At 41.3% G+C, this 26016-nt stretch overlaps 1 protein-coding gene across 1 annotated transcript in view; it reads left to right on the top strand.

Annotated features, from left to right (window-relative positions):
• Nucleotides 1-26016, top strand: part of gas2.L (growth arrest specific 2 L homeolog) — a 77450-nt gene that overhangs the window by 13055 nt on the left and 38379 nt on the right. Inside the window, exons 3-4 of the mRNA XM_018257270.2 lie at nucleotides 2782-2951; nucleotides 20063-20190. Of these exons, the coding sequence (XP_018112759.1) occupies nucleotides 2807-2951; nucleotides 20063-20190 (273 nt within the window). The 5' untranslated portion in view covers nucleotides 2782-2806. The remainder of the gene's footprint in view (nucleotides 1-2781; nucleotides 2952-20062; nucleotides 20191-26016) is intronic.

The raw sequence follows: 26016 nt of genomic DNA, 5'->3' as shown, positions 1-26016 counted from the left end.
AAATTGGTTTATTGTAGCAGCCTTTCCCTGAGCCGAGATCCTAAACCCGGGTTTGTAAGGATATTGTGCGGATCGCGCCTGCCAGCATCAATCACTGACGGTTTGTTTGGGTTTAGGGATCAGCGCTCCAGTTTTTGCTTCCTAAGAATTCCTCATTCATCTATCACATCAGTGGCAAAATAATTATCACAACGTTCAACAACATTCCTTCTCTGTATATTTGTATTTATACATATGGGAGGAGGTGCCATATTGATTCCCTTAGACAGTACAGTATGAGGGTATAGCTTATTGTGTGCCCAGAACATTCCTTCTCTGTATATTTGTATTTATACATATGGGAGGAAGAGGTGCCATATTGATTCCCTTAGACAGTACAGTATGAGGGTATAGCTTATTGTGTGCCCAGAACATTCCTTCTCTGTATATTTGTATTTATACATATGGGAGGAGGAGGTGCCATATTGATTCCCTTAGACAGTACAGTATGAGGATATAGCTTATTGTGTGCCCAAAACATTCCTTCTCTGTATATTTGTATTTATACATATGGGAGGAGGAGGTGCCATATTGATTCCCTTAGACAGTACAGTATGAGGGTATAGCTTATTGTGTGCCCAGAACATTCCTTCTCTGTATATTTGTATTTATACATATGGGAGGAGGGAGGTGACATATTGATTCCCTTAGACAGTACAGTATGAGGGTATAGCTTATTGTGTGCCCAGAACATTCCTTCTCTGTATATTTGTATTTATACATATGGGAGGAGGAGGTGCCATATTGATTCCCTTAGACAGTACAGTATGAGGGTATAGCTTATTGTGTGCCCAGAACATTCCTTCTCTGTATATTTGTATTTATACATATGGGAGGAGGGAGGTGCCATATTGATTCCCTTAGACAGTACAGTATGAGGGTATAGCTTATTGTGTGCCCAGAACATTCCTTCTCTGTATATTTGTATTTATACATATGGGAAGAGGAGGTGCCATATTGATTCCCTTAGACAGTACAGTATGAGGGTATAGCTTATTGTGTGCCCAGAACATTCCTTCTCTGTATATTTGTATTTATACATATGGGAGGAGGAAGTGCCATATTGATTCCCTTAGACCAGTGATCCCCAACCAGTAGCTTGTGAGCAACATGTTGCTCTCCAACCCCTTGGATGTTGCTCCCTGTGGCCTCAAAGCAGGTGCTTATTTTCGAATTCCTGGCTTGGAGGCAAGTTTTGGTTGTATAAAAACCAGGTGTACTGCCAAACAGAGCCTCAATGTAGGTTGACAATCCACATAGGGACTACTTAATGGCCAATCGCAGCCCTTATTTGGCACCCCAAGAACATGCTAGTGTTGCTCCCCAACTACTTTTACTTCTAAATGTTGCTCACGGGTTCAAAAGGTTGGGGATCCCTGCCTTAGACAGTACAGTATGAGGGTATAGCTTATTGTGTGCCCAGAACATTCCTTCTCTGTATATTTGTATTTATACATATGGGAGGAGGAGGTGCCATATTGATTCCCTTAGACATTACAGTATGAGGGTATAGCTTATTGTGTGCCCAGAACATTCCTTCTCTGTATATTTGTATTTATACATATGGGAGGAGGGAGGTGCCATATTGATTCCCATAGACAGTACAGTATGAGGGTATAGCTTATTGTGTGCCCAGAACATTCCTTCTCTGTAAATTTGTATTTATACATATGGGAGGAGGTGCCCTATTGATTCCCTTAGACAGTACATTATGAGGGTATAGCTTAGTGTGTGCCCAGAACATTCCTTCTCTGTATATTTGTATTTATACATATGGGAGGAGGAGTGCCATATTGATTCCCTTAGACAGTATAGTATGAGGGTATAGCTTATTGTGTGCCCAGAACATTCCTTCTCTGTATATTTGTATTTATACATATGGGAGGAGGGAGGTGCCATATTGATTCCCTTAGACAGTACAGTATGAGGGTATAGCTTATTGTGTGCCCAGAACATTCCTTCTCTGTATTTTGTATTTATAAACAATAAAGTGAACTAATGTATTAACAAAGTACAGTATCAATAGGAGAACAATATGTTCCATAGCGCTTTATAATAGGTGGGTATTTACATTAATCATACATGGATGCTGGGTTTTCATTTGGAGGGGTTGAACTTGATGGACTTTGTCTTTTTTCAACCCAATTTAACTATGTAACTATGTAACTAACTACAAATACTGACCATCACAGGAGAGAAATAGAACTCTACTCTTTAGATCTTGCATAGCTTGTTATGCACCCAGAACATGGCCCATAACATGACAGTTTGGGAATTGCAGAGCAATAGAGTCTATAAACTGCACATAAGTAGTGAAAAAAGAATGAAATTCTGCATATTGAAAATTAAATGTAATTGTAGGCAATGTGCCCTTAAGACATAGTTATACACTTTTAATAATTTTAAGAAGTTTTTTAGGAAAAGTTGTTTCTTTTGAAAGCAGCATCTGGCTATTTTTGTCTCCATTGCTTGTTCTGACTATCCATGCCATTAAAACACAGCATTGGCATCTTGCCTCAAGCAAAGACTCCAGTTCCCACAATGCCTTGTATGTCGTGTACCTGTGAAGGAGACTCAAAGAAGTGGGCAAGGCATTATGGGAAATGGAGTCTGATCTAGAGGAGAGCTGGATGATGCAACGTGGTTTGTGTAGTCAGTGAAGAAGTGACATTCTTACAATAATAATAATAGCAGAGCAAACTAAACAATATTTGCTCATCCTTGTTCATTTTATTTCTCCAGAGAGAGAGAGAGAAACCCCCAAAATATGATGTGCACCACATTGAGCCCTGCGGGGCGAGGGCCTGGGCTTTCGGATATGCACCAATACAGCCAGTGGCTGGCAATAAGGCATGAGGCCAACCTGTTGCCCATGAAAGAAGATCTGGCTTTGTGGCTCACCAGCTTTCTCGGTAAGGTATTTTTATTTTTCATTAGTCTGTCACAGTCTTGTCCACCCACCCACATTGCTCTGCTGAGCACAATCCTGTCTAGTCCCCCTAGCTCCGCCCACATTGCTCTGCTGAGCACAATCCTGTCTAGTCCCCCTAGCTCCGCCCACATGGCTCTGCTGAGCACAATCCTGTTTAGTCCCCCTAGCTCTGCCCAGATTGCTCTGCTGACCACAATCCTGTCTAGTCCCCCTAGCTCCGCCCACTGGGCTCTGCTGAGCACAATACTGTCTAGTCCCCCCTAGCTCTGCCAAATGGCTCTGTTGACCACAATCCTGTCTAGTCTCCCCCTAACTCCGCCCACATGGCTCTGCTGCGCACAACTCTGCATAGTCCCTCCCCTCCCTAGCTCTACCCTAGCGTTTCTGCAAATACAGCTCTACATTTGGCGGACAGGTACCAGGATACTGGGCATGTTTGGGGTTGGTGTCAGGATCTGTAAGGGATTTCTATAGGGAAAGGAGGGAGTCCTTAAAGGAGAAGGAAAGGTTAAAAGTAAGTAAACTTTATCAGAAAGGTCTATATAAATACACCAGTAACCTCTCAAAGTAATGCTGCTGTGAGTCCTCTGTCTAAAGAAACATCACATTTCTTTCCTTCTATTTTGTACTCATGGGCTTCTGTATCAGACTTTTTGCCTTCAGCTTAAACCTCCAGGGCCTCCTGTAATCTGAGCCCAGAGCAGGGAGAGACTCAGGCAGGAAGTGATGTCACACCAAGCTAATATGGCAGCTGCTATCCTAAACAAACAGAGACAGTGTCTAGAGCTGTTTACTCAGGTATGGTAAAGCATTATAAAGAATAAAAATGGCATTCTAGCTTGCACTGTTGTGGCTAACATATTGCCAATAAACTGCATTGGGAGCCTTTTCTGGAAAAAATATATACCAGCCTTGCTATATATTTACCTTTTTCCCTATTACGACCATTGGGATCAACCATCATTTTTACCGGCCAGGCCAGTAAAATGCCGGCCAGGTGGCAACCCTATCCTTCCCGGACCCCCAGTCCAACGCCAGGGCAGAGCCTGCCCTGATTGGCTGCCTTCACTCCATACCTTCCCACATTTTGAAAATAGAAAGAGGGACAGAAATCTGTGCTGCGTTCAGTGTGGTGGAAATTTTGACCACAACCATTTATGGCCATGCCCCCTAATTACCATGTCCATTTCACAAAATTTGGCAGGTTATGGAAAGTTTGAACACATTTCTGGGGGTTTTAGGGTCAGGTTTTATGAGTTATTATAGTTTTGCTAATGAAAGTGAATTAAGTTTCCCTTAAGAGACCTGCTTATCTAAAATTGTTATAAATGTTTCTTTACTTATCTTAAATTGTAACAAAAGTATCTAAGTGAAACTGCCACATATTCTGGGCTCTTTGCCAAAAGCCAATTAAGTTTTTCTGGCTGGAGATCAAAGAGAAAGTCGGGACATTTCAATAACAATCAGGGACTGTGTGTCAAAATCAGGACTGTCCCATTAAAAACAGGACAGTTTGGAGGTATGCCACCAGGGAAGGGATGGTAAAGACCAGGTGAAATATATGGAAGAAAGCCTTCTAGCTGCTCACCTGTCCCAGTGGAAAGGACATAAAGCCAGAAAGCCAAGGGTTCTTTTCTCGAATCTCAGCAGAACCTTACAGTTGGGGGGTAGTGCAGAGCCCCTAGTAGTTAAAATGAGTTGGGAGGGGTTAATTCTCCTTTAAAAGGAAAGGCGATGGCTCTACAAGCCCTGACCCCATTTAGTAGAAGAGAAAGAAAAGCTGAGAGTCTGAATGGAGCTGATTCATCTGAAGATCAAGGGTAAATTTGCTGAGACAACACATGATTCAGCTCTGTAGCCCGGCTTAGAAATCTGCCCTTTATTGTCCACATGTGCGACATTCCAATACCATAAATATAAATACCAGCCCTGCTATGGATCATTAGTATATACAGCAGCTTTACCTCTGACCTTTCCCATACAAACACACACACGGCACAATATTAAATGGAGTTACTGTGTCCCTGGAAAAAAAAAACCCTGAAAATATTGTTGGATGCTTAAATTTGAAGCTTGGGGAGGTTTAATATGTACACTGAAAAGGTCTAGCTTCATATAATTAGAATATGAATGCATTTATTCCTTTAAATGATTATTGCGATTTTCATCAACGTTTTCACTATAATTGTTTAATAAAGGAGGGAAATCTATGCTGCCATAGTTTTATGTGATCTCTCTGTACAGACTATGAGCAAACTTAGGGGACTGTTCCTGCTGAATTGTGCTTAGTACAGGGAATACCTATGCTGCCATAGTTTTATGGGATCTCTCTGTACAGACTATGAGCAAACTTAGGGGCTGTTCCTGCTGAATTGTGCTTAGTACAGAGGAATACCTATGCTGCCATAGTTGTATGGGATCTCTCTGTACAGACTATGGGCAAACTTAGGGACTGTTCCTGCTGAATTGTGCTTAGTACAGAGGAATACCTATGCTGCCATAGTTTTATGGGATCTCTCTGTACAGACTATGAGCAAACCTAGGGTACTGTTCCTGCTGAATTGTGCTTAGTACAGGGAATACCTATGCTGATTTAGTTTTATGTGATCTCTCTGTACAGACTATGAGCAAACTTAGGGACTGTTCCTGCTGAATTGTGCTTAGTATAGGTGAATACCTATGCTGCCATAGTTTTATGGGATCTCTCTGTACAGACTATGAGCAAACCTAGGGTATTGTTCCTGCTGAATTGTGTTATTACAGGGGAATACCTATGCTGCCATAGTTTTATGAGCAAACTTATGGGACTGTTCCTGCTGAATTGTGCTGATTTAGTTTTATGGGATCTCTCTGTACAGACTATGAGCAAACTTAGGGGCTGTTCCTGCTGAATTGTACTTAGTACAGGGAATACCTATGCTGCCATAGTTTTATGGGATCTCTCTGTACAGACTATGAGCAAACTTAGGGACTGTTCATGCTGAATTGTGCTTAGTACAGGGGAATGCCTATGCTGCGATAGCTATTGTTTTACAATGACTAAGAATAGGCAACAAGACCGATAGAAGGAGTTGGCAGTTTACTGGCTCATGTATGGGGCCTACGTGATGACCTGTTAAACTGATATGTGGCTAAAAAACTCAACATGGTGATGTAGTCCTATCCCAATGGGTCTGCCCAGATGTCTATTACAATCGGATTTCTGGCCAAATGGTCCATCAGCCTGATTTGGCTTTAATTTTGGTTAGAAGCGAAGGAATTTCAGGTACAGTATGAAAATGGAATGGAAAGATAAATCACATTGAAAAACAATTCCTATCTCATGCCAAGTGAAAGAGGGAAAGATATACGGCATAGGAAAAATATTTAGTTTAAGGTCATTAACAAATATCCTTTGTCTCCCTGAAAAAAAGTTAATTATCTGACCATGTAGCTGCCAAGAGAGTATAAAAAGGGAACATATTTCTAAAGCCGAAACAGAACTGTAGGATCATGGCATGGACTGCAAAGATCTAGTTGCTACTCTTTCTCTTGGCAGAAGCTTATCAGATGCTTATTGGCCAAATCCCTTCCAACTAACTGATTTATGGGCCAATATGAAAAGAGATGAGGCCTCGGAGTAGAGTAATTGGTTGTGGAAATGCAGTAACCTTTTAGGCCAATTCACTCCCAGATGGGAGGAAACATTCCTAAGTCTTTATATTGCCCCAACCAACTTCCATTACTTTAGTATCTTCACCTGCTGCCTGATACAGTCTGGTCTCTGTCTAACAATTCGACTTAAAGGGTTTGTTCAGCTTCCAAATACGTTTTCAGTTGAGTTATTTTCAGATTGTTTGCCATAAACAATAACTTTTTTCAATTGCTTTTCATCTTTTATTTTTTATCGTTTTCCCACAATTGAAGTGTAAGTTTAAAGGGATACTGTCATGGGAAAAAAATTTTTTTTCAAAATGAATCAGTTAATAGAGCTGCTCCAGCAGAATTCTGCACTGAAATCCATTTCTCAAAAGAGCAAACAGATTTTTTTATATTCAATTTTGAAATCTGACATGGGTCTAGACATATTGTCAATTTCCCAGCTGCCCCCAGTCATGTGACTTGTGCTCTGATAAACTTCCATCACTCTTTACTGCTATACTGCAAGTTGGAGTGATATCACCCCCTCCCTTTCCCCCCCCCCAGCAGCCAAACAAAAGAACAATGAGAAGATAACCAGATAACAGCTCCCTAACACAAGATAACAGCTGCCTGGTAGATCTAAGAACAACACTCAATAGTAAAATCCAGGTCCCACTGAGACACATTCAGTTACATTGAGAAGGAAAAACAGCTGCCTGCCAGAAAGCATTTCTCTCCTAAAGTGCAGGCACCCAGGGCCCACACCCCCTCAGGGCCCCCCGGCAGCCCGCTCGCCAGTGAAATCCGTTGTGTACATAGGGGGGACGTCACGCACCAGGGCCCGCCCCCCTCTAGTTACGGCACTGGTCAGATTCAGCCACCACTAGCAAGGAGCTTACCCTATTATTATGACCACCTGTGTATCCATCTAGTCACAGCAAACTCGATTTAGGGTAAGTTGACCTGTAGTACTAAGATATATTGAAATTGCCCTTTAATTAGGGCCTTACTGGTCCCCCTACACTCCTGGGCCCCGTTGCAACTGCAGGGTTTGCCTCCTCTGTAGCTATATCCCTGAGTCTAGTGAGGTTCTGCATTACCATTAGAGAAGTGTGTTGATTGTAGGTTTATTGCGGCTCTATGTACTTTTTAATTTGGGTGGAGCCAGCGCCAGTTGTCTCTTACTAATGAGGTTGGGGTGTCTAAATTATATTGCGTGAAAGCTGAAGTCTAAAAACAGTAAGCTGAGCCATAGGCACAGTGAGACCCTGTTGCAGAAAATGTATTTATTTTTTTTTAAAAAAAACCCACATTTTTTTTAAATGAGTGAGAAAACAAACACAGAGAAAAAAAAATCCCATATATTACCCATTTCCTTATAGACTTGATATGCCCATAAAGGAATGACCCCCCCCTGGAACCCCTTTAAATAAATTAGCACCAGACTTCTCAAATCTGTGCTTCTCATTTTACCATCAATAAACAACCAAGCAATTAGCGGTCACATTGGTTAACTGTTTTTTTTTTTTTTTAATTTGGCGTGAAATTACAAAAGCATGTGAGGAGTTCCGCCACCACCGCATAGGGTGAGTTTAGTGACCCGGCACGTCTGTAGATTTAAGTATTTTAAATTTCTGGTTATTTCTTTTCTATTTTACCATTTTTTCAAAAACGATTTTTAAATCTGGTGTAGATTGAAAGTTAAAGAGGATTAAATGTATTTTTTTCAAAAATTAAATATATATTTTTCCATCTTTGAATGATGGAACATCAAGTGTATCAGGTTCTACACATTTCATAAACCATTTCGTTTCTAATAAGATCCAACTCACAGCAGACTGTTCCATGACGTCAGTACTTACAGGCGCTCGCTGCGTGCTGCTGCTGCTGCTTCCAGATATTTTGTTTTCTTTGGACTATTGATGAGAATTGGGTTTTCTTTTTGCTTCATGGGCCATTGCCCTCCAAGAACTACAATAAAAAAGTTATGTTGAGATTCCATTCTTTGCTATTTTTATAGTTCTGCTTGAGAAGCAAATGTGAATGTGTTGGGGTTGCATTACGGCAATGTGTATTCTTATGGGCTTGTAATAGCTTCCCTGAATATCTGTCAACCCATCGTCCATACTTCCACCAAATTGTTTTTTTTTGTCTGCTTATTGATCTGAATATGCCTGGTGCAATGGCAGGCTGACTGATCAGCCATGATGATGTTATAGTGCTAAGGGAAGAGTGTGAGACACACCAGAAAACATAATTACAGAGAAATAGATTTAGACAGCTGATCTGAAAATTGAGGTGATAGACCCATAGATATATTGATTAGATGAGAGAACTAGTTACTTGAATGCAACTCAGTAATTCTACCTCAGAAATGTCTGTTCTGTACCTTTATAGAAGAGCTATTACTTACCTTAGTCTCATTAGCTGTAAGTACTTCCCGGTTACCTCACAGGACACTTCCCTCACACTCTCATTAGCTGTAAGTACAGGGAGTCTTCAAGTTACCTACACCCGACTTACATACAACTCATACTTACAAACAGAGGCTATTACAGTAACATACTATGGTTTGCTTGGCCTTTATTCGCATTTAGCTTTAATAGCTCTGGCGTGTGTTGTCTACTGTGGAGCACAGAGAGATAAAAATAAATACGATGTTAAGACAAACATCTATCTAAGTTGCCTTTAATAAGTAAATGTATATGTTTCAACTTAAAAACAAATGAAACTTAAGAACAAACCCAGGGCCGGAACTAGGGGCAGGCAGAAAAGGCACCTGCCTAGGACGCAACAACAGAGGGGCGCCAGACACGTACCTCTAAGACCATCTTCTCCCTACCTCTAGTTCCTGTTCACTGTCCTGTGTTCCGCTCTCATTTCTCCCCTCTGTGGCTCTCCCCTCCCATCAGACCTTTTCCCCACCCCTTAAGACTAGGGATGCACAGATTCCAGGATTCGGTTCTGGATTCAGCCAGGATTCTATAAGCAAATTAGGATTCGGATTCAGTTCCGTATTCGGCCGTAGGATTCAGGGGTTCGGCTGAATTCAAAATAGTGGATTCAGTGCATCCCTACTTAAGACGCTCCCCTCCCATCAGACCGCTCTCCTCACATTCCTCTCTGCTAATGCGCATGTGCGCAGGTTGCGGTCATGTTTAGATGCGTGGGGTGGGGGAGCAGGCTGGCCTGCTTGGCCCGGCACTGAACAAACCTACTGACCCTATTTCGTATGTAACCCAGGGACTGCCTGTACTTCCTGGTTACCTCACATGATACTTCCCCTCACTCTCTCATTAGCTGTAAATACTTCCTGGTTACCTCACAAGACACATTCCCTCACTCCCTCATTTGGTTTTCACCCGGACAGCCTAGTTTTCGGGAGGGCTGTCTGGGTTCAAACATCAAACTGCCTGTCTGGATTTCCAAATAAGCCTCCTGACTGCAGAAGATGGCAACCCTACCCTCATTAGCTGTAAGTACTTCCTGTTTAACTAACATGACACTTTCCTCACTCTCTCATTAGCTGTAAGTACTTCCTGGTTACCTCATATGATACTTCCCCTCACTCTCTCATTAGCTGTAAGTACTTCCTGGTTACCTCATATGATACTTCCCCTCACTCTCTCATTAGCTGTAAGTACTTCCTGGTTACCTCATATGATACTTCCCCTCACTCTCTCATTAGCTGTAAGTACTTCCTGTTTAACTCACATGACACTTTAGCTGTAAGTACTTCCTGGTTACGTGACATGATACTTCCCCTCACTCTCTCATTAGCTGTAAGTACATCCTGTTTAACTAACATGACACTTTCCTCACTCTCTCATTAGCTGTAAGTACTTCCTGGTTACGTGACATGATACTTCCCCTCACTCTCTCATTAGCTGTAAGTACTTCCTGGTTACGTGACATGATACTTCCCCTCACTCTCTCATTAGCTGTAAGTACATCCTGTTTAACTAACATGACACTTTCCTCACTCTCTCATTAGCTGTAAGTACTTCCTGATTAACTCACATGACACTTTCCTCACTCTCTCATTAGCTGTAAGTACTTCCTGGTTACCTCACAGGACACTTTCCTCACTCTCTCATTAGCTGTAAGTACTTCCTGGTTACCTCTCATGACACTTTCCTCACTCTCTCATTAGCTGTAAGTACTTCCTGGTTACCTCTCATGACACTTTCCTCACTCTCTCATTAGCTGTAAGTACTTCCTGATTAACTCACATGACACTTTCCTCACTCTCTCATTAGCTGTAAGTACTTCCTGATTATCTCATATGACACGTTCCTCACTCTCTCATTAGCTGTAAGTACTTCCTGATTAATTCACATGACACTTTCCTCACTCTCTCATTAGCTGTAAGTACTTCCTGGTTTATCCAGTATAGGTAAATCTAAAAACAACTGGACTTGCTGAGTAATGATTGAAGACGTTTCACTACTCATCCGAGCAGCTTCTTCAGTACAACTGACTGATGTGGGAAGTTCTCAGCATATAAACTCTTCCACTAATCCAATCACAATGGCACATTGTAACTCTTCAGAGAAGTGACATCTGAAGAAATTCTCAGAGGTGTTGATTCTGTGTAGTTATTGTGATAGGATCAGAGCCGGGCCAACCCAGCCAGACGCCCTAGGCAACCTGTCGGGCCACGGCGCTGGCTCAGTACTGCGCATGCGCGAAACTTGCCTCCAGCGCGCATGCACGAAAGTTGGATTCATCGTGCATGCGCAGAAGCGCATTTACGCGAGAGATGACACCGACCGTCGGGGAGAGACGGGACCGGACACGGGGTAGGCGACAGAGCAGGTACGTGCCTGGCACCCCCCCAGCTTTGCGCCCTAGGCACGTGCCTACTCTGCCTACCCCTAGTTCGGGCCCTGGATAGGATTATCCAATGTGTCATGCAACTCCTAGATACAGGTGTTACTTGTGAGAGTTGCGTGAATGGACGTGTGAAGTGTTCTTAATCCTCCGGGGTACAGACGTTACTCAGCAAGTCCATCTGATTTAGATTTACCTATACTAGATATACCATGACCTGAATGAATGAAAATCTTCATAGTCACACTTCCTGGTTGTGTCACATGACATTTGCTCTTTCTGATTTGTTGTAAGTACTTCTTGCTCACCTCGCAGGACACTTTACCTCATTTGCTGCAATTATTTCCTATAAAAACATGGCAAAGGTAAATATTTTTTTTCCAAAGAAGATGGCAACTCTAGACACCTTACCTCATTTTCCAAAAGAACACTGTCCCTCCCTCTCTCAAATGTTGTACTTACCGGTTACCTCACAGGTAGGATTGTCACCTTGGGCCTCAGAATAAACTGGGCCAGTGTCATTGGGTCTCCTCTCTCTCTCCCTCCTGCCTGAACCCACATGTACAATACAAGCAGGCAACAGTAGCGCAGAGCAGAGGGGGCCCCAAAAATGTATTTTTGCCGGGTTGGCAAATTTAAGTTATGCCACCAGGTGACAGTAAGTTCTCATATAGCAGGACAGCTACCCATGCCCTGACTGTGGCCAGTTGCTTTCTTGGCCTGACTGCTGACATCATAGAGTATACAGCAAGCAGCCATGTTGCTTAAAGAACTATCGCGAAAATGAAAATGTAACATATTATTGAAATAAGAAACTTTCTAAATACAATCAATTAAATATTCTGCATCGTTCCTGAAATAATCAAGTTTATCTTTACTATTCCTCTCTCAGCATCTGTTTCTCTTCATTCTCTCTTCATACAGCAGTTGGGTGTCAGATATTCACTGACAGTTAGATCCAATATGTCTTATAGGGGGGCTTCCTTTCCTAGCAGATGAATTAGAGCTCACTCAAATAACTGATTCCAGTAAAAACAAAATCTAACAAAATAACTGCCTTTTGCACAAATCCTGCATGTAGAGAGACATGATGTCTGGTGAGTTTAATAGAGTGACCTCTAATACATCTTCTAGGCAAAAGGAGCCCCCTATAAGATATATTGGATCTAACTGTCAATGAATATCTGACACCCAACTGCTGCATGAAGAGAGAATGAAGAGAAACAGATGCTGAGAGAGGAATAGTGAACATAAACTTGATTATTTCAGGAACGATGCAGAATATTTAATTGATTGTATTTAGAAAGTTTCTTATTTCAGTATGCAGAAGCTTATATTAAATTTTCATTTTCACTATAGTTCCGCTAGCAGGTAAATATGATTAACTGAGCAATGTCACAGATAGATATATAGATGACTGATAATAGATAGACAGAGACAGATAGTTACATAGATAGCAGAAATACAAATAGATAGATAGATAGATAGATAGATAGATAGATAGATAGATAGATAGATAGATAATGGATGAATAGATAGATAGATAGATAGATAGATAGATAGATAGAGAGATAGATAGATGATAGATAGATAGATAGATAGATAGATAGATAATGGATGAATAGATAGATAGATAGATAGATAGATGGCTGATAATAGATAGATGACAGACAGACAGACAGATAGATGACAGACAAATATATAGATATAGATACACAATTAAGATTGCAGAAAGACTGAAAATAGACAAGGATGTGAATGTATAAATTGATTGCTGAATGGTATAAAGAGAATTATTTATAACTAAAACATATATAAAGTAGATAGATAAGTACTAAGCAGACAGACAGACAGACAGACAGGCAGATTTACAGATAGGCTGAGGCAGCATAAAGGGCACAAAGCACATTATATTATCCTTTGGTCGTAACTTTCCAACAGTTATTGTTCTGTGTAAGAACCATTTAAGGCCCTTAATGTATTTTCCATTTATGTTTTTTTTTTAAAAAAATCCTCCCTTTTGAGCCGTGTGCACTCGCCTCATTTGAATCAATAGCGCTGAACAGTAAAGCATGTCAGGGGCTCCTCTCTAGCACAGACGTACCACCTCTTGCAGCCATAAAATATGGCAAATTGAAAGCCGACACCTAATATATTTTTCATTGGATGCAGATGTGCTGTGCAAACTCAGTCTCCAAGTGATTTTTTTAGTTTTATTTTAGGGAAAGAGCAGAATGCTGCAGGCACTGAGGTTTAACATGCTAAGAGGTAATATGGAACCTTTAGAGTCCATGGGTGTCTTTTGAAATACAGAGACTTTTGCATGATGATGTCACATACAACACCAATGATGCAATAATATTGAATGAAACTGACCCAAGTGAGTGTGTGTTGTGTGCATGTGATATGGAGCTTATGACATGTGAGCAACAAGGAGGGGCAATGGATGGCACTACTACCTTACAGGGCTGGGGTCCAGTGTTTAATTGTAGCCAGGGCACCATCCACAAGGAATTTGTATGTTCCACCTTCTGCTTGCATGAGTTCCCTGGTTACTCCCACACTCCAAAAACACAGGTACAGGTACACACAGGTATGCAGAGCTGGGCTAAGGGTACTGGCACTCAAAAATTGTGATTCTTGCCCAGAACCACTTGCCTCAGGCGACAGTGAACGGCAAGTTACAAGGGGTGGCACAAAGTTGCCTCTTGTAACTTTAAGAGCCAAATTTCCATTTTTTAACCAAGACATCAGGCTCCGCTAGTGCTATAGTGTTAATTGCACTAGCGATCCAGCCCCCCTTTGACCCGCTCCAACACTAAAGTTTCAAGCGTGGAGCTGTAGGGGGTGGCATTGGGGCTGCTGAAGTCTGAGGATTGTTTCCTGCCCAATCCCTATCACCCCTTTACCCATTAAGGTTTTGCACCTTTTCAGAAAAAAATATTTTTTTCTATTACAGGTATGGATATGGCCAGAACTAGGGGTAGTTGTGTCTCCCAACCGCCGCTCTTCCCATCAGTTAGAGCTTTCTTGATAACAGTTTTCCATATAAAAAACATTTTTTTGGTGAAATTGTACCCCCATCCCTAGCTACACCCTAGGCATTTGCCTACCTCTAGGTCTGACCATACAGGTAGGTTAAAGGAAAACTATACCCCCCGAACAATGTAGGTCTCTGTAAAAAGATATTGCACAAAACAGCTCATGTGTAAAACCCTGCTTCATGTAAATAAGCAATTTTCATAATAATATATTTTGTTAGTAGTACGTGCCATTGGGTAATCCTAAATAGAAAGCTGCCATTTTAAAAAAAGGGCCACCACAGCCCAGGGATCGTAGGATTCACGGTGCACACAAACAAACCTTACATGTTAGGTCACATGAGCCAATTAAAAGACAGAGTTTTGTCTTTTGCTTCCACACTTCTTCCTGTTACAGTTAGAGCTGCAGTATTTCTGGTCAGGTGATCTCTTCCTGTTACAGTTACAGCTGCGGTATTTCTGGTCAGGTGATCTCTTCCAGTTACAGTTAGAGCTGCAGTATTTCTGGTCAGGTGATCTCTTCCTGTTACAGTTAGAGCTGCAGTATTTCTGGTCAGGTGATCTCTTCCTGTTACATTTAGAGCTGCAGTCTTTCTGGTCAGGTGATCTCTTCCTGTTACAGTTAGAGCTGCGGTATTTCTGGTCAGGTGATCTCTTCCTGTTACAGTTACAGCTGCGGTATTTCTGGTAAGGTGATCTCTTCCAGTTACAGTTAGAGCTGCAGTATTTCTGGTCAGGTGATCTCTTCCTGTTACAGTTAGAGCTGCAGTATTCCTGGTCAGGTGATCTCTTCCTGTTACAGTTAGAGCTGCACTATTTCTGGTCAGGTAATCTCTTCCTGTTACAGTTAGAGCTGCAGTATTTCTGGTCAGGTGATCTCTTCCTGTTACAGTTAGAGCTGTAGTATTTCTGGTCAGGTGATCTCATCCTGTTACAGTTAGAGCTGCAGTATTTCTGGTCAGGTGATCTCTTCCTGTTACAGTTAGAGCTGCAGTATTTCTGGTCAGGTAATCTCTTCCTGTTACAGTTAGAGCTGCAGTATTTCTGGTCAGGTGATCTCTTCCTGTTACAGTTAGAGCTGTAGTATTTCTGGTCAGGTGATCTCATCCTGTTACAGTTAGAGCTGCAGTATTTCTGGTCAGGTGATCTCTTCCTGTTACAGTTAGAGCTGCAGTATTTCTGGTCAGGTGATCTCTGATGCAGCACACAGACCATCACAAAATGGTGGTTTAAGGCAAGAGATGTAAAAGGGCAATATTTACTTAAATATATATACCAGTTTGGTATGATTATATTATATGCCATTTAGTTTGATATAAACTGTCTGTTGGTTAATTATTCATTTTGGGGGTATAATTTTCCTGATGAAACTGACCCCAGTGTAAAAGAATGTTATAGGGGTCACAAATTGTAAGCTCCACTAAAGCAGAGACTGATCTCTGTAAAGCACTCTGGAATATTCAACACCAGCAGTATCGGACTGGGGCTGCCATATCAGGGGTCCACACACACCAGCTCTGGGCCCCAGACCCCCCCCTGCCAAATTTAGGGACCCCTCTCCAGCTGCCCACAACCAGTGCATACCTGCTTTCCTTGCATCAGTTGGGACAGGGAGAGATCATAGAGCGTGGAGTGTCAGACTGGTGGGAGCAGCTCTGGGCCATGGGCCACCAAGTTTTTTCCTGGTGTCCTGTGGGCCGAATCCGACCCTGAACACTAGAGTGCATGAAGTAGGGGCCTCTGTATGATGAGTTTCCTTCTATCCCTTGCAAGGTCTTTCCTTGTGACGGTGCAAGGGGGGGGGGTTAGAGAACAAAATACCTGGTGTGCAAACAGAGGGATTGTATGCAGCACTTGCTGGTACACACACACATGCTGAATATTGGCTACACAAATCTTGGCCTGCTTGGACATTTTCTTACTCCTGAGAAAGAAGTGACAATCCCACAGAGTGCAGCCTACGGATATATAATACATTGTGCAGATGTGTAGACTTTACCCACCGCAGTGTCACAAGTCTGGCAGCTCCAAGTGTAACAAACATAGAAAAGTTGCATTTAAGAAAAATCTATTAAAGAACGTGGGAAGCAGCCAATAGTGAGAGAGCAACCGGGTCCCACTGGGCTGTGACTGGAACAACTTCCAAATATTCCGATTGGACTGAGCATAGGAAATGACGCTGGGTCGGGAAACAGTCAATGTCGTCTTATAAGAATCGGTCAGGGAAGGGAAGCAATCGTTTTAAGCCCATAAGGTGAGGGTCAGTCATGTGGAAGGTGCTGTAACTGGCATCAGACTCCCAGCATTCTTAGCTGGACTATAAACATGAGGCACTCATACAGAGGCAGATGGATGAGAGTTAAGGCGGCCATAGACGTTACAATTATGATCTTTCCTGGAAAAGATGAAGATTGTTTCAATACACACAGCTGAATCGTCAGATATACAACTATAGAATTGTACCTGTATCTGACGATTCAGCACTAACAATGGTCGATCAAGGCGTCTGATCAACATTCTCTGGCTAGCCCAATCGAGTAGCCAACAAGTCTTCTGCTGATATCTTCAGCTTGTCTCCTACCATACACACACCGAATATCGTACGAAAATAAATTTCATACAATATTATCGATACGTGTATGGCCACCTAAAATTGCACATTTGCTCTCTTGGTGACACAATAAATACAAACAGCGCTGACTAGTTAACCTTTGTTTTTAATCTACTGATTGTATTACTTCTGGGATAGTGGGATCCAGCAAGGAAGAGGTTTCTTATACACTTAAAGGAATATAGTCATCCAGCAGTCTCCCATATGTATAGTACGTGAGCAGGATGAAACATGTTATGTAACCTTTCAACTGTGGGAAATGTCAGTATATGCCAAACTCCCTGTATTCACTCCATTGTGCTTAAATAGAGGCATTGATAAAGTCTGCGTTTGGAAGTATCTTCTCCCATTAAAACAAGACCTCCAAAATAGAGTGAGAGATGGCACATTTGCTGATAACCATTTCCCCCTTTTATTTGTCATTCCCCTTCCCAGAGACTATTATCCACTGTTACTATAGACACCATCTTTCCCTACTATACCTGCTATCCCACAGTCACACTCCCTTCCCAGAGACTATTATCCACTGTTACTATAGACACCATCTCTCCCTACTATACCTGCTATCCCACAGTCACACTCCCTTCCCAGAGACTATTATCCACTGTTACTATAGACACCATCTCTCCCTACTATACCTGCTATCCCACAGTCACACTCCCTTCCCAGAGACTATTATCCACTGTTACTATAGGCACCATCTCTCCCTACTATACCTGCTATCTCACAGTCACACTCCCTTCCCAGAGACTATTATCCCACTGTTACTATAGACACATCTCTCCCTACTATACCTGCTATCCCACAGTCACACTCCCTTCCCAGAGACTATTATCCACTGTTACTATAGACACCATCTCTCCCTACTATACCTGCTATCCCACAGTCACACTCCCTTCCCAGAGACTATTATCCACTGTTACTATAGACACCAATCTCTCCCTACTATACCTGCTATCCCACAGTCACACTCCCTTCCCAGAGACTATTATCCACTGTTACTATAGACACCATCTCTCCCTACTATACCTGCTATCCCACAGTCACACTCCCTTCCCAGAGACTATTATCCCACTGTTACTATAGACACATCTCTCCCTACTATACCTGCTATCCCACAGTCACATTCCCTTCCCAGAGACTATTATCCCACTGTTACTATAGACACCATCTCTCCCTACTATACCTGCTATCCCACAGTCACACTCCCTTCCCAGAGACTATTATCCACTGTTACTATAGGCACCATCTCTCCCTACTATACCTGCTATCCCACAGTCACACTCCCTTCCCAGAGACTATTATCCACTGTTACTATAGACACCATCTCTCCCTACTATACCTGCTATCCCACAGTCACACTCCCTTCCCAGAGACTATTATCCCACTGTTACTATAGACACCATCTCTCCCTACTATACCTGCTATCCCACAGTCACTCTCCCTTCCCAGAGACTATTATCCCACTGTTACTATAGACACATCTCTCCCTACTATACCTGCTATCCCACAGTCACATTCCCTTCCCAGAGACTATTATCCCACTGTTACTATAGACACCATCTCTCCCTACTATACCTGCTATCCCACAGTCACACTCCCTCCCCAGAGACTATTATCCACTGTTACTATAGACACCATCTCTCCCTACTATACCTGTTATCCCACTTCCACAGTCCCTATAATAAATATTGCTTATCCCCTGCAGGAATTCCTATTTATTGATGCCATTCCAATAATATGACATCACTGTTCCCAAAATTCCTGGTGCTATCTCTACCCAGATAATTGGTTTATAAATGTGCTCTTAACACATCTGTTTCTCGTTATTTTGCCTTACCTGTTACCGTATACATTTCTGGTGCAAATGAATAATAATTAAGGAATCAGGAGGCCATGCTTATGGTTTCAGACATTTATTCTATAAATAACTTGTGCAGAACTGCTGCCTTGGCTGAATCCTATCAGGGCCGTGGGCCTTATCAGAATCCCTTTCTCTGTGATGGGATTTTGCAGCCGGTTCCAGATCAGATGCCAGGCCTTAGACAGATAACATGGAAAATATTTTTCCTTTTAACAGTAGAAATCTGAAGCTCATTAAAGTCTCATTTCACTTGCTCTGTTCTTGAGTTGCAATAACCTCTCTCTCAGGTCAGCACTGACTTAATTAGACAGAGACTGTAAAGTTTTACTTTAATTGTCAGCACTCTAATTGCACGTCTTCTCAACCTGAAGTGCACATGATGCAGAAAGATGTACTGGTCAATTTTTATTTATCTTATTCCTCAGAAATATCATTTTTAATTATGACCTTCTACAGATGATACTTTCTCCCTGCATATTGGGTTCATGTCATGCCCAAGAACTGGGGTTCTAAATATTACCCATTTGTTGTGAATCGATCAGTCCATTGTTGGTGCTGTCTGGCTCTGGAAAGACGAATGGGATACAGCTAATCCTACTACTTCTTCCCCATCCCCTATAAATGGTCAGCATATATTCGTTTGAAATTGACAATGTATTGGCTGGACACTAAACTGAATTTATTCTTCAGATATAAGTGAATTCCCCCACGTTTGCATCGTATAAATAATAATTTATGGCCTTCGACTTAAAAAGTCAAATGACAATTTGTTCTTGGTTCATCTGAGACGAAAGCCAGTTTAGAATCTTCAAAAGGACTAAAACGGCTGGGAATCCAACCAAAATCCTGGGTATCCCTAATATGCAGTAAATATAAATAGACAGAGAAATTCTGGTGGGAATGAGAGTTGCAGTTTCTTCGTTTCCTTTCTAGACTGTTTCTGTGTGTCCCCCTTAAACCCCCCAGTTTCCAGTGTGACATTTCGGTACATGACAGATACCTCTGATTTAGAGAAGGCGAGGAGAGCGATTTAATGGCCAAGAAGGGAATCTTTGTGCTAATTGGCTTTTTTCCCTGGACGAGTCCTGACTCACATTATGTGACCTTTTGCTTTTGGACAGGGAAGGAAATAACAGCAGAGACGTTTATGGAGAAGTTGGATAACGGTGCCTTGCTCTGTCAGCTTGCCGAGACCCTACAGGATAAATTTCGGGAAAATCATACGGACGCCAACAGGAAACTTGACAAGGTGAGTTGCGGGGCCCGCCAGCTCTTTAAGTGGCTCCTTAGAGAGTGAAGTTAGTGGCTGGGGAATTCCTCTGAGGAATGGCTCCTGGATTCTTACATAAAAATCTGCCGAGTGCATAACGTCAAAATGACATGGAAAAGACTTTCACACTTGTCCCTTGCCTCTGCCTCTGAAAGGAACAGTAACACCAAAAAATGAAAGTGTTTTAAAGGAATGACAAGATCATGTAGTGTTGCCCTGCACTGATAAAACTGCTGTGTTTGCTTGAGAAGCACAACTATAGTTTATGTAAACATGCTATGGGGGCAGCTATTCAATCAAAGGAGATGTTCTAAAGGATCCCATTGTATAATACAGAGCTTTATTGTATCTTGTTTATATAAACCATAGTAGTACTTATCTGTTATCTACTGTGTATCCTGTGCTTGAATGGCTGCCCCCATGGCTACACAGCGGCTTGTTTATATAAACTATAGTAGTACTTATCTGTTATCTACTGTGTATCCTGTGCTTGAATGGCTGCCCCTATGGCTACACAGCAGCTTGTTTATATAAACTATAGTAGTACTTATCTGTTATCTACTGTGTATCCTGTGCTTGAATGGCTGCCCCATGGCTACACAGCAGCTTGTTTATATAAACTATAGTAGTACTTATCTGTTATCTACTGTGTATCCTGTGCTTGAATGGCTGCCCCCATGGCTACACAGCAGTTTGTTTATATAAACAATAGTTGTACTTATCTGTTATCTACTGTGTATCCTGTGCTTGAATGGCTGCCCCCATGGCTACACAGCAGCTTGTTTATATAAACTATAATAGTACTTATCTGTTATCTACTGTGTATCATGTGCTTGAATGGCTGCCCCCATGACTACACAGCAGCTTGTTTATATAAACTAAAGTAGTACTTATCTGTTATCTACTGTGTATCATGTGCTTGAATGGCTGCCCCCATGACTACACAGCAGCTTGTTTATATAAACTATAGTAGTACTTATCTGTTATCTACTGTGTATCCTGTGCTTGAATGGCTGCCCCCATGGCTACACAGCAGCTTGTTTATATAAACTATAGTAGTACTTATCTGTTATCTACTGTGTATCCTGTGCTTGAATGGCTGCCCCCATGGTTACACAGCAGCTTGTTTATATAAACTATAGTAGTACTTATCAGTTATCTACTGTGTATCCTGTGCTTGAATGGCTGCCCCCATGGTTACACAGCAGCTTGTTTATATAAACTATAGTAGTACTTATCTGTTATCTACTGTGTATCCTGTGCTTGAATGGCTGCCGCCATGGTTACACAGCAGCTTGTTTATATAAACTATAGTAGTACTTATCAGTTATCTACTGTGTATCCTGTGCTTGAATGGCTGCCCCCATGGTTACACAGCAGCTTGTTTATATAAACTATAGTAGTACTTATCTGTTATCTACTGTGTATCCTGTGCTTGAATGGCTGCCCCCATGGCTACACAGCAGCTTGTTTATATAAACTATAGTAGTACTTATCTGTTATCTACTGTGTATCCTGTGCTTGAATGGCTGCCCCATGGCTACACAGCAGCTTGTTTATATAAACTATAGTAGTACTTATCTGTTATCTACTGTGTATCCTGTGCTTGAATGGCTGCCCCCATGGCTACACAGCAGCTTGTTTATATAAACTATACTAGTACTTATCTGTTATCTACTGTGTATCCTGTGCTGGAATGGCTGCCCCCATGGCTACACAGCAGCTTGTTTATATAAACTATAGTATTCCTTATGAAGCAAATTCGCTAGTTTTACCAGTGCAGAGCAATAGTACATTATATTTTCATTACTTTAAGACTTCCAATTTTTGGTGTTCATGTTCGTTTAATCCCACTGTCCCTGTGTTTCACACTATCCTATAATGGAAAGTAACAGGGTAATACGCAGCTACTAAGATTTAGGACCAGGTGAAGATTTATACACTTGGCTGTTTGGTTTATGATCTTTTTTGAAACTTTTATTTTACAAACCCCCGTTCCAGTGCCAAATTCATTGAGAAGACTTTCCAAAATCTGACAAATCATTTCGGTAAAAATAATTATTAACGTTGCTGAAACCCCTGCAGACTGCTTGGGTGGGCACCAGCCACTGGTTTTATCAAAGATTCATTGTACAGCAAACCAGTCTCATGGATGCAATTAGATGATGTTTTTACTTAATTGGGAGCTTGTGATACCGACTCAATTGGATCACATGGAGATCAAATGATAAACACTGTAGCCGTTGGCATGAAAAAATACAAAATATAATTGTTGTAGTTATTGTTTATCTGCTATTTACTGTATTTATATTTATCTACAATTTTGTGAGCCCAGAACATTCCTTCTCTGTATATTTGTATTGATACATATGGGAGGAGGAGGTGCCATATTGATTCCCTTAGACAGTACAGTATGAGGGTATAGCTTATTGTGTGCCCAGAGCATTCCTTCTCTGTATATTTGTATTTATACATATGGGAGGAGGAGGTGCCATATTGATTCTCTTAGACAGTACAGTATGAGGGTATAGCTTATTGTGTGCCCAGAACATTCCTTCTCTGTATATTTGTATTTATACATATGGGAGGAGGAGGTGCCATATTGATTCCCTTAGAAAGTACAGTATGAGGGTATAGCTTATTGTGTGCCCAGAACATTCCTTCTCTGTATATTTGTATTTATACATATGGGAGGAGGAGGTGCCATATTGATTCCCTTAGAAAGTACAGTATGAGGGTATAGCTTATTGTGTGCCCAGAACATTCCTTCTCTGTATATTTGTATTTATACATATGGGAGGAGGTGCCATATTGATTCCCTTAGACAGTACAGTATGAGGGTATAGCTTATTGTGTGCCCAGAACATTCCTTCTCTGTATATTTGTATTTATACATATGGAAGGGGGAGGTGCCATATTGATTCCCTTAGACAGTACAGTATAAGGGTATAGCTTATTGTGTGCCCAGAACATTCCTTCTCTGTATATTTGTATTTATACATATGGGAGGAGGAGGTGCCATATTGATTCCCTTAGACAGTACAGTATGAGGGTATAGCTTATTGTGTGCCCAGAACATTCCTTCTCTGTATATTTGTATTTATACATATGGGAGGAGGAGGTGCCATATTGATTCTCTTAGACAGTACAGTATGAGGGTATAGCTTATTGTGTGCCCAGGACATTCCTTCTCTGTAGTATTTCCGGGAGCTACAATATTATATCCGGACCAACCTAACCACCCACCCTGCTTTTCCGTCTCTTTTATTATTTTATTAAGTTTCTGCATCTCAGCCCCGAATAAATCAAAGGTTTCCACTCACAGATCTCCATCTTTCTTTACCTAAAACTACCGGTCCCAGCATTCTCAGTGGAACTAGCTAAGGAAACCAATAATGCTTGCTTTAGTATGATACTTGTACTCTCTTTTACACATCAGGTTTTAGGGAACCTTTCAAAGCAAAATTCCAGTTCATTCATAATATTTCTTTTCAGGCCTGTTTAGGTGGAACACGTGCAGCCCTTCACTAATATCCCATAAATCAGTCCTGGCTCTAAGCACTTGTGGGAATACACATCCATATCAAATTCGCCCTTTAAAGAGCAGAGCCAAAAGGAAATAATTTGACAGTCTGAAGTATTCTCCCTTCAACCCCAGGAACTTGTCCTGAGGAGACATGATTTCCCTCCCCGGGATCCATAATGGAAAAATAATGTGAATATCTGAAGTTATTTGGTAGGAAAGATTTCCCTTGATACCCAAAATCAATAGAATGTTGAGCTTTCCCACTCTTTTCTCTTTCTTATTTGGGGTTGAACATAATGCAGCTGTCATGTCCCAAATATCGCCCGTAGCTGATTTTAAAGGACAAGGAACGTTTAAGTAATTGGTGCCACATGGTGCCCATCCCCTGTTTTGTCATTAATAAGTTAAAGGATAAGTAAACCTTTACAATAAGTTAAAATTGATGAGGGGGCTATTCTAAGAAATTTTGCAATTTGCATTCATCATTTATTTTATTTTATTTCCAAGATATTAAAGGGATACTGTCATGGGAAAAAAACATTTTTTCAAAATGAATCAGTTAATAGTGCTGCTCCAGCAGAATTCTGCACTGAAATCCATTTCTCAAAAGAGCAAACAGATTTTTTTATATTCAATTTTGAAATCTGACATTTTGTCAATTTCCCAGCTGCCCCAAGTCATGTGACTTGTGCTCTGATAAACTTCAATCACACTTTACTGCTGTACTGCAAGTTGGAGTGATATCACCCCCTCCCTTTCCCCCCCAGCAGCCAAACAAAAGAACAATGGGAAGGTAACCAGATAGCAGCTCCCTAACACAAGATAACCGCTGCCTGGTAGATCTAAGAACAACCCTCAATAGTAAAAACCCATGTCTCACTGAGACACATTCAGTTACATTGAGAAGGAAAAACAGCAGCCTGCCAGAAAGCATTTCTCTCCTAAAGTGCAGGCACAAGTCACATGACCAGGGGCAGCTGGTAAATTGACAAAATGTCTAGCCCCATGTCAGATTTCAAAATTGAATATAAAAAAATCTGTTTGCTCTTTTGAGAAATGGATTTCAGTGCAGAATTCTACTGGAGCAGCACCATTAACTGATTCATTTTGAAAAAAAAAATTTTTCCCATGACAGTATCCCTTTAATTGATACATATACTGTTATACATATACACTCAACAGAGCCACTTGCTGGTCATTTTCTGACCAGTCTGACCAGCAAGTAGTCAAGGAAGTTGTCAGGAGAAAGATTCATTATTTATTTCCTTTTTATTCCAAGATATTAAGGGATACATGTGCTGTCAATATTAATGAATTTTGTTACAACAGCGCCACCTGCTGGTCATTTTTCCACCCGTCTGACCACCAAGTAGTCAAGGAAATTGTCAGGAGATAGAAAGAGGCTGATGTTCTTCTGCTTAGGAAAGATGTGAGAAAGGCTTCTAATTTTATTCCTAAGCAGAAGAACATCAGCCTCTTTCTTTCTCCTGACAACTTCCTTGACTACTTGCTGGTCAGACTGGTGGGAAACTGACCAGCAGGTGGCGCTGTTGTAAAAAAATTCATTCATATTAACAGTACATGTATCTCTTAATATCTTGGAATAAAAAGGAAATAAATAATGAATGTAAATTACAAAAGTGCCAATTTTACTTCATTTCACGTATTTTAAAGGTTTACTTTTTTTCCACTCAACTTATTTGGAAAAAAGAATCCAAAAGAAAGCAATGAACGTGACCCTTTCTGTTTGGTTTCACAACAGCAGCGAAACTCAGCACTGCGGGGGTTTAGAAGAAGGTAACCCGTCGGAATGGTTGAGCCATGACATCATAGCCCAAATGTTCAAACATTCACATCCTGTGATTAAACCACATGCACCAACATCGGCCAGACATCATAGTAAAAATAAGGGGCAACAAGGGAGCAGTCTAGGTGATATTTGAGAGGGTTAACTGTGGGCAACGTGGCTTCAGAGGAAGGCTGGATTGGTCATGTTAATTCAGCACAATGAAATCTCACCGCATGGAAATCTAATCATTGGTAAATCAACTGGACCCAAGGTAGACACTCAGAGATTCAGCCGGCTACTGCACCATGATTTTAGCACCCTTTGCAAATATATTGATTAGAGACTTTATATGGTCACATAACTTCTAAAATCCTTATGACTTGCTGTAGGGGGTATAGAATCACTTTTAATACATGGATGATAAATGTAGCCTGCAGCCTTGTGCCTTTAAATGGTCACATAACCCCTCAGTGACTTCTAATATCCTTAT

This window comes from Xenopus laevis, chromosome 4L (genome assembly GCF_017654675.1).
Source record: "Xenopus laevis strain J_2021 chromosome 4L, Xenopus_laevis_v10.1, whole genome shotgun sequence".
NCBI classification, from domain to species: Eukaryota; Metazoa; Chordata; class Amphibia; order Anura; family Pipidae; genus Xenopus; species Xenopus laevis.
The sequence above is the reverse complement of the archived record's forward strand: the minus strand, read 5'-3'. Positions and strand labels throughout refer to the sequence as shown.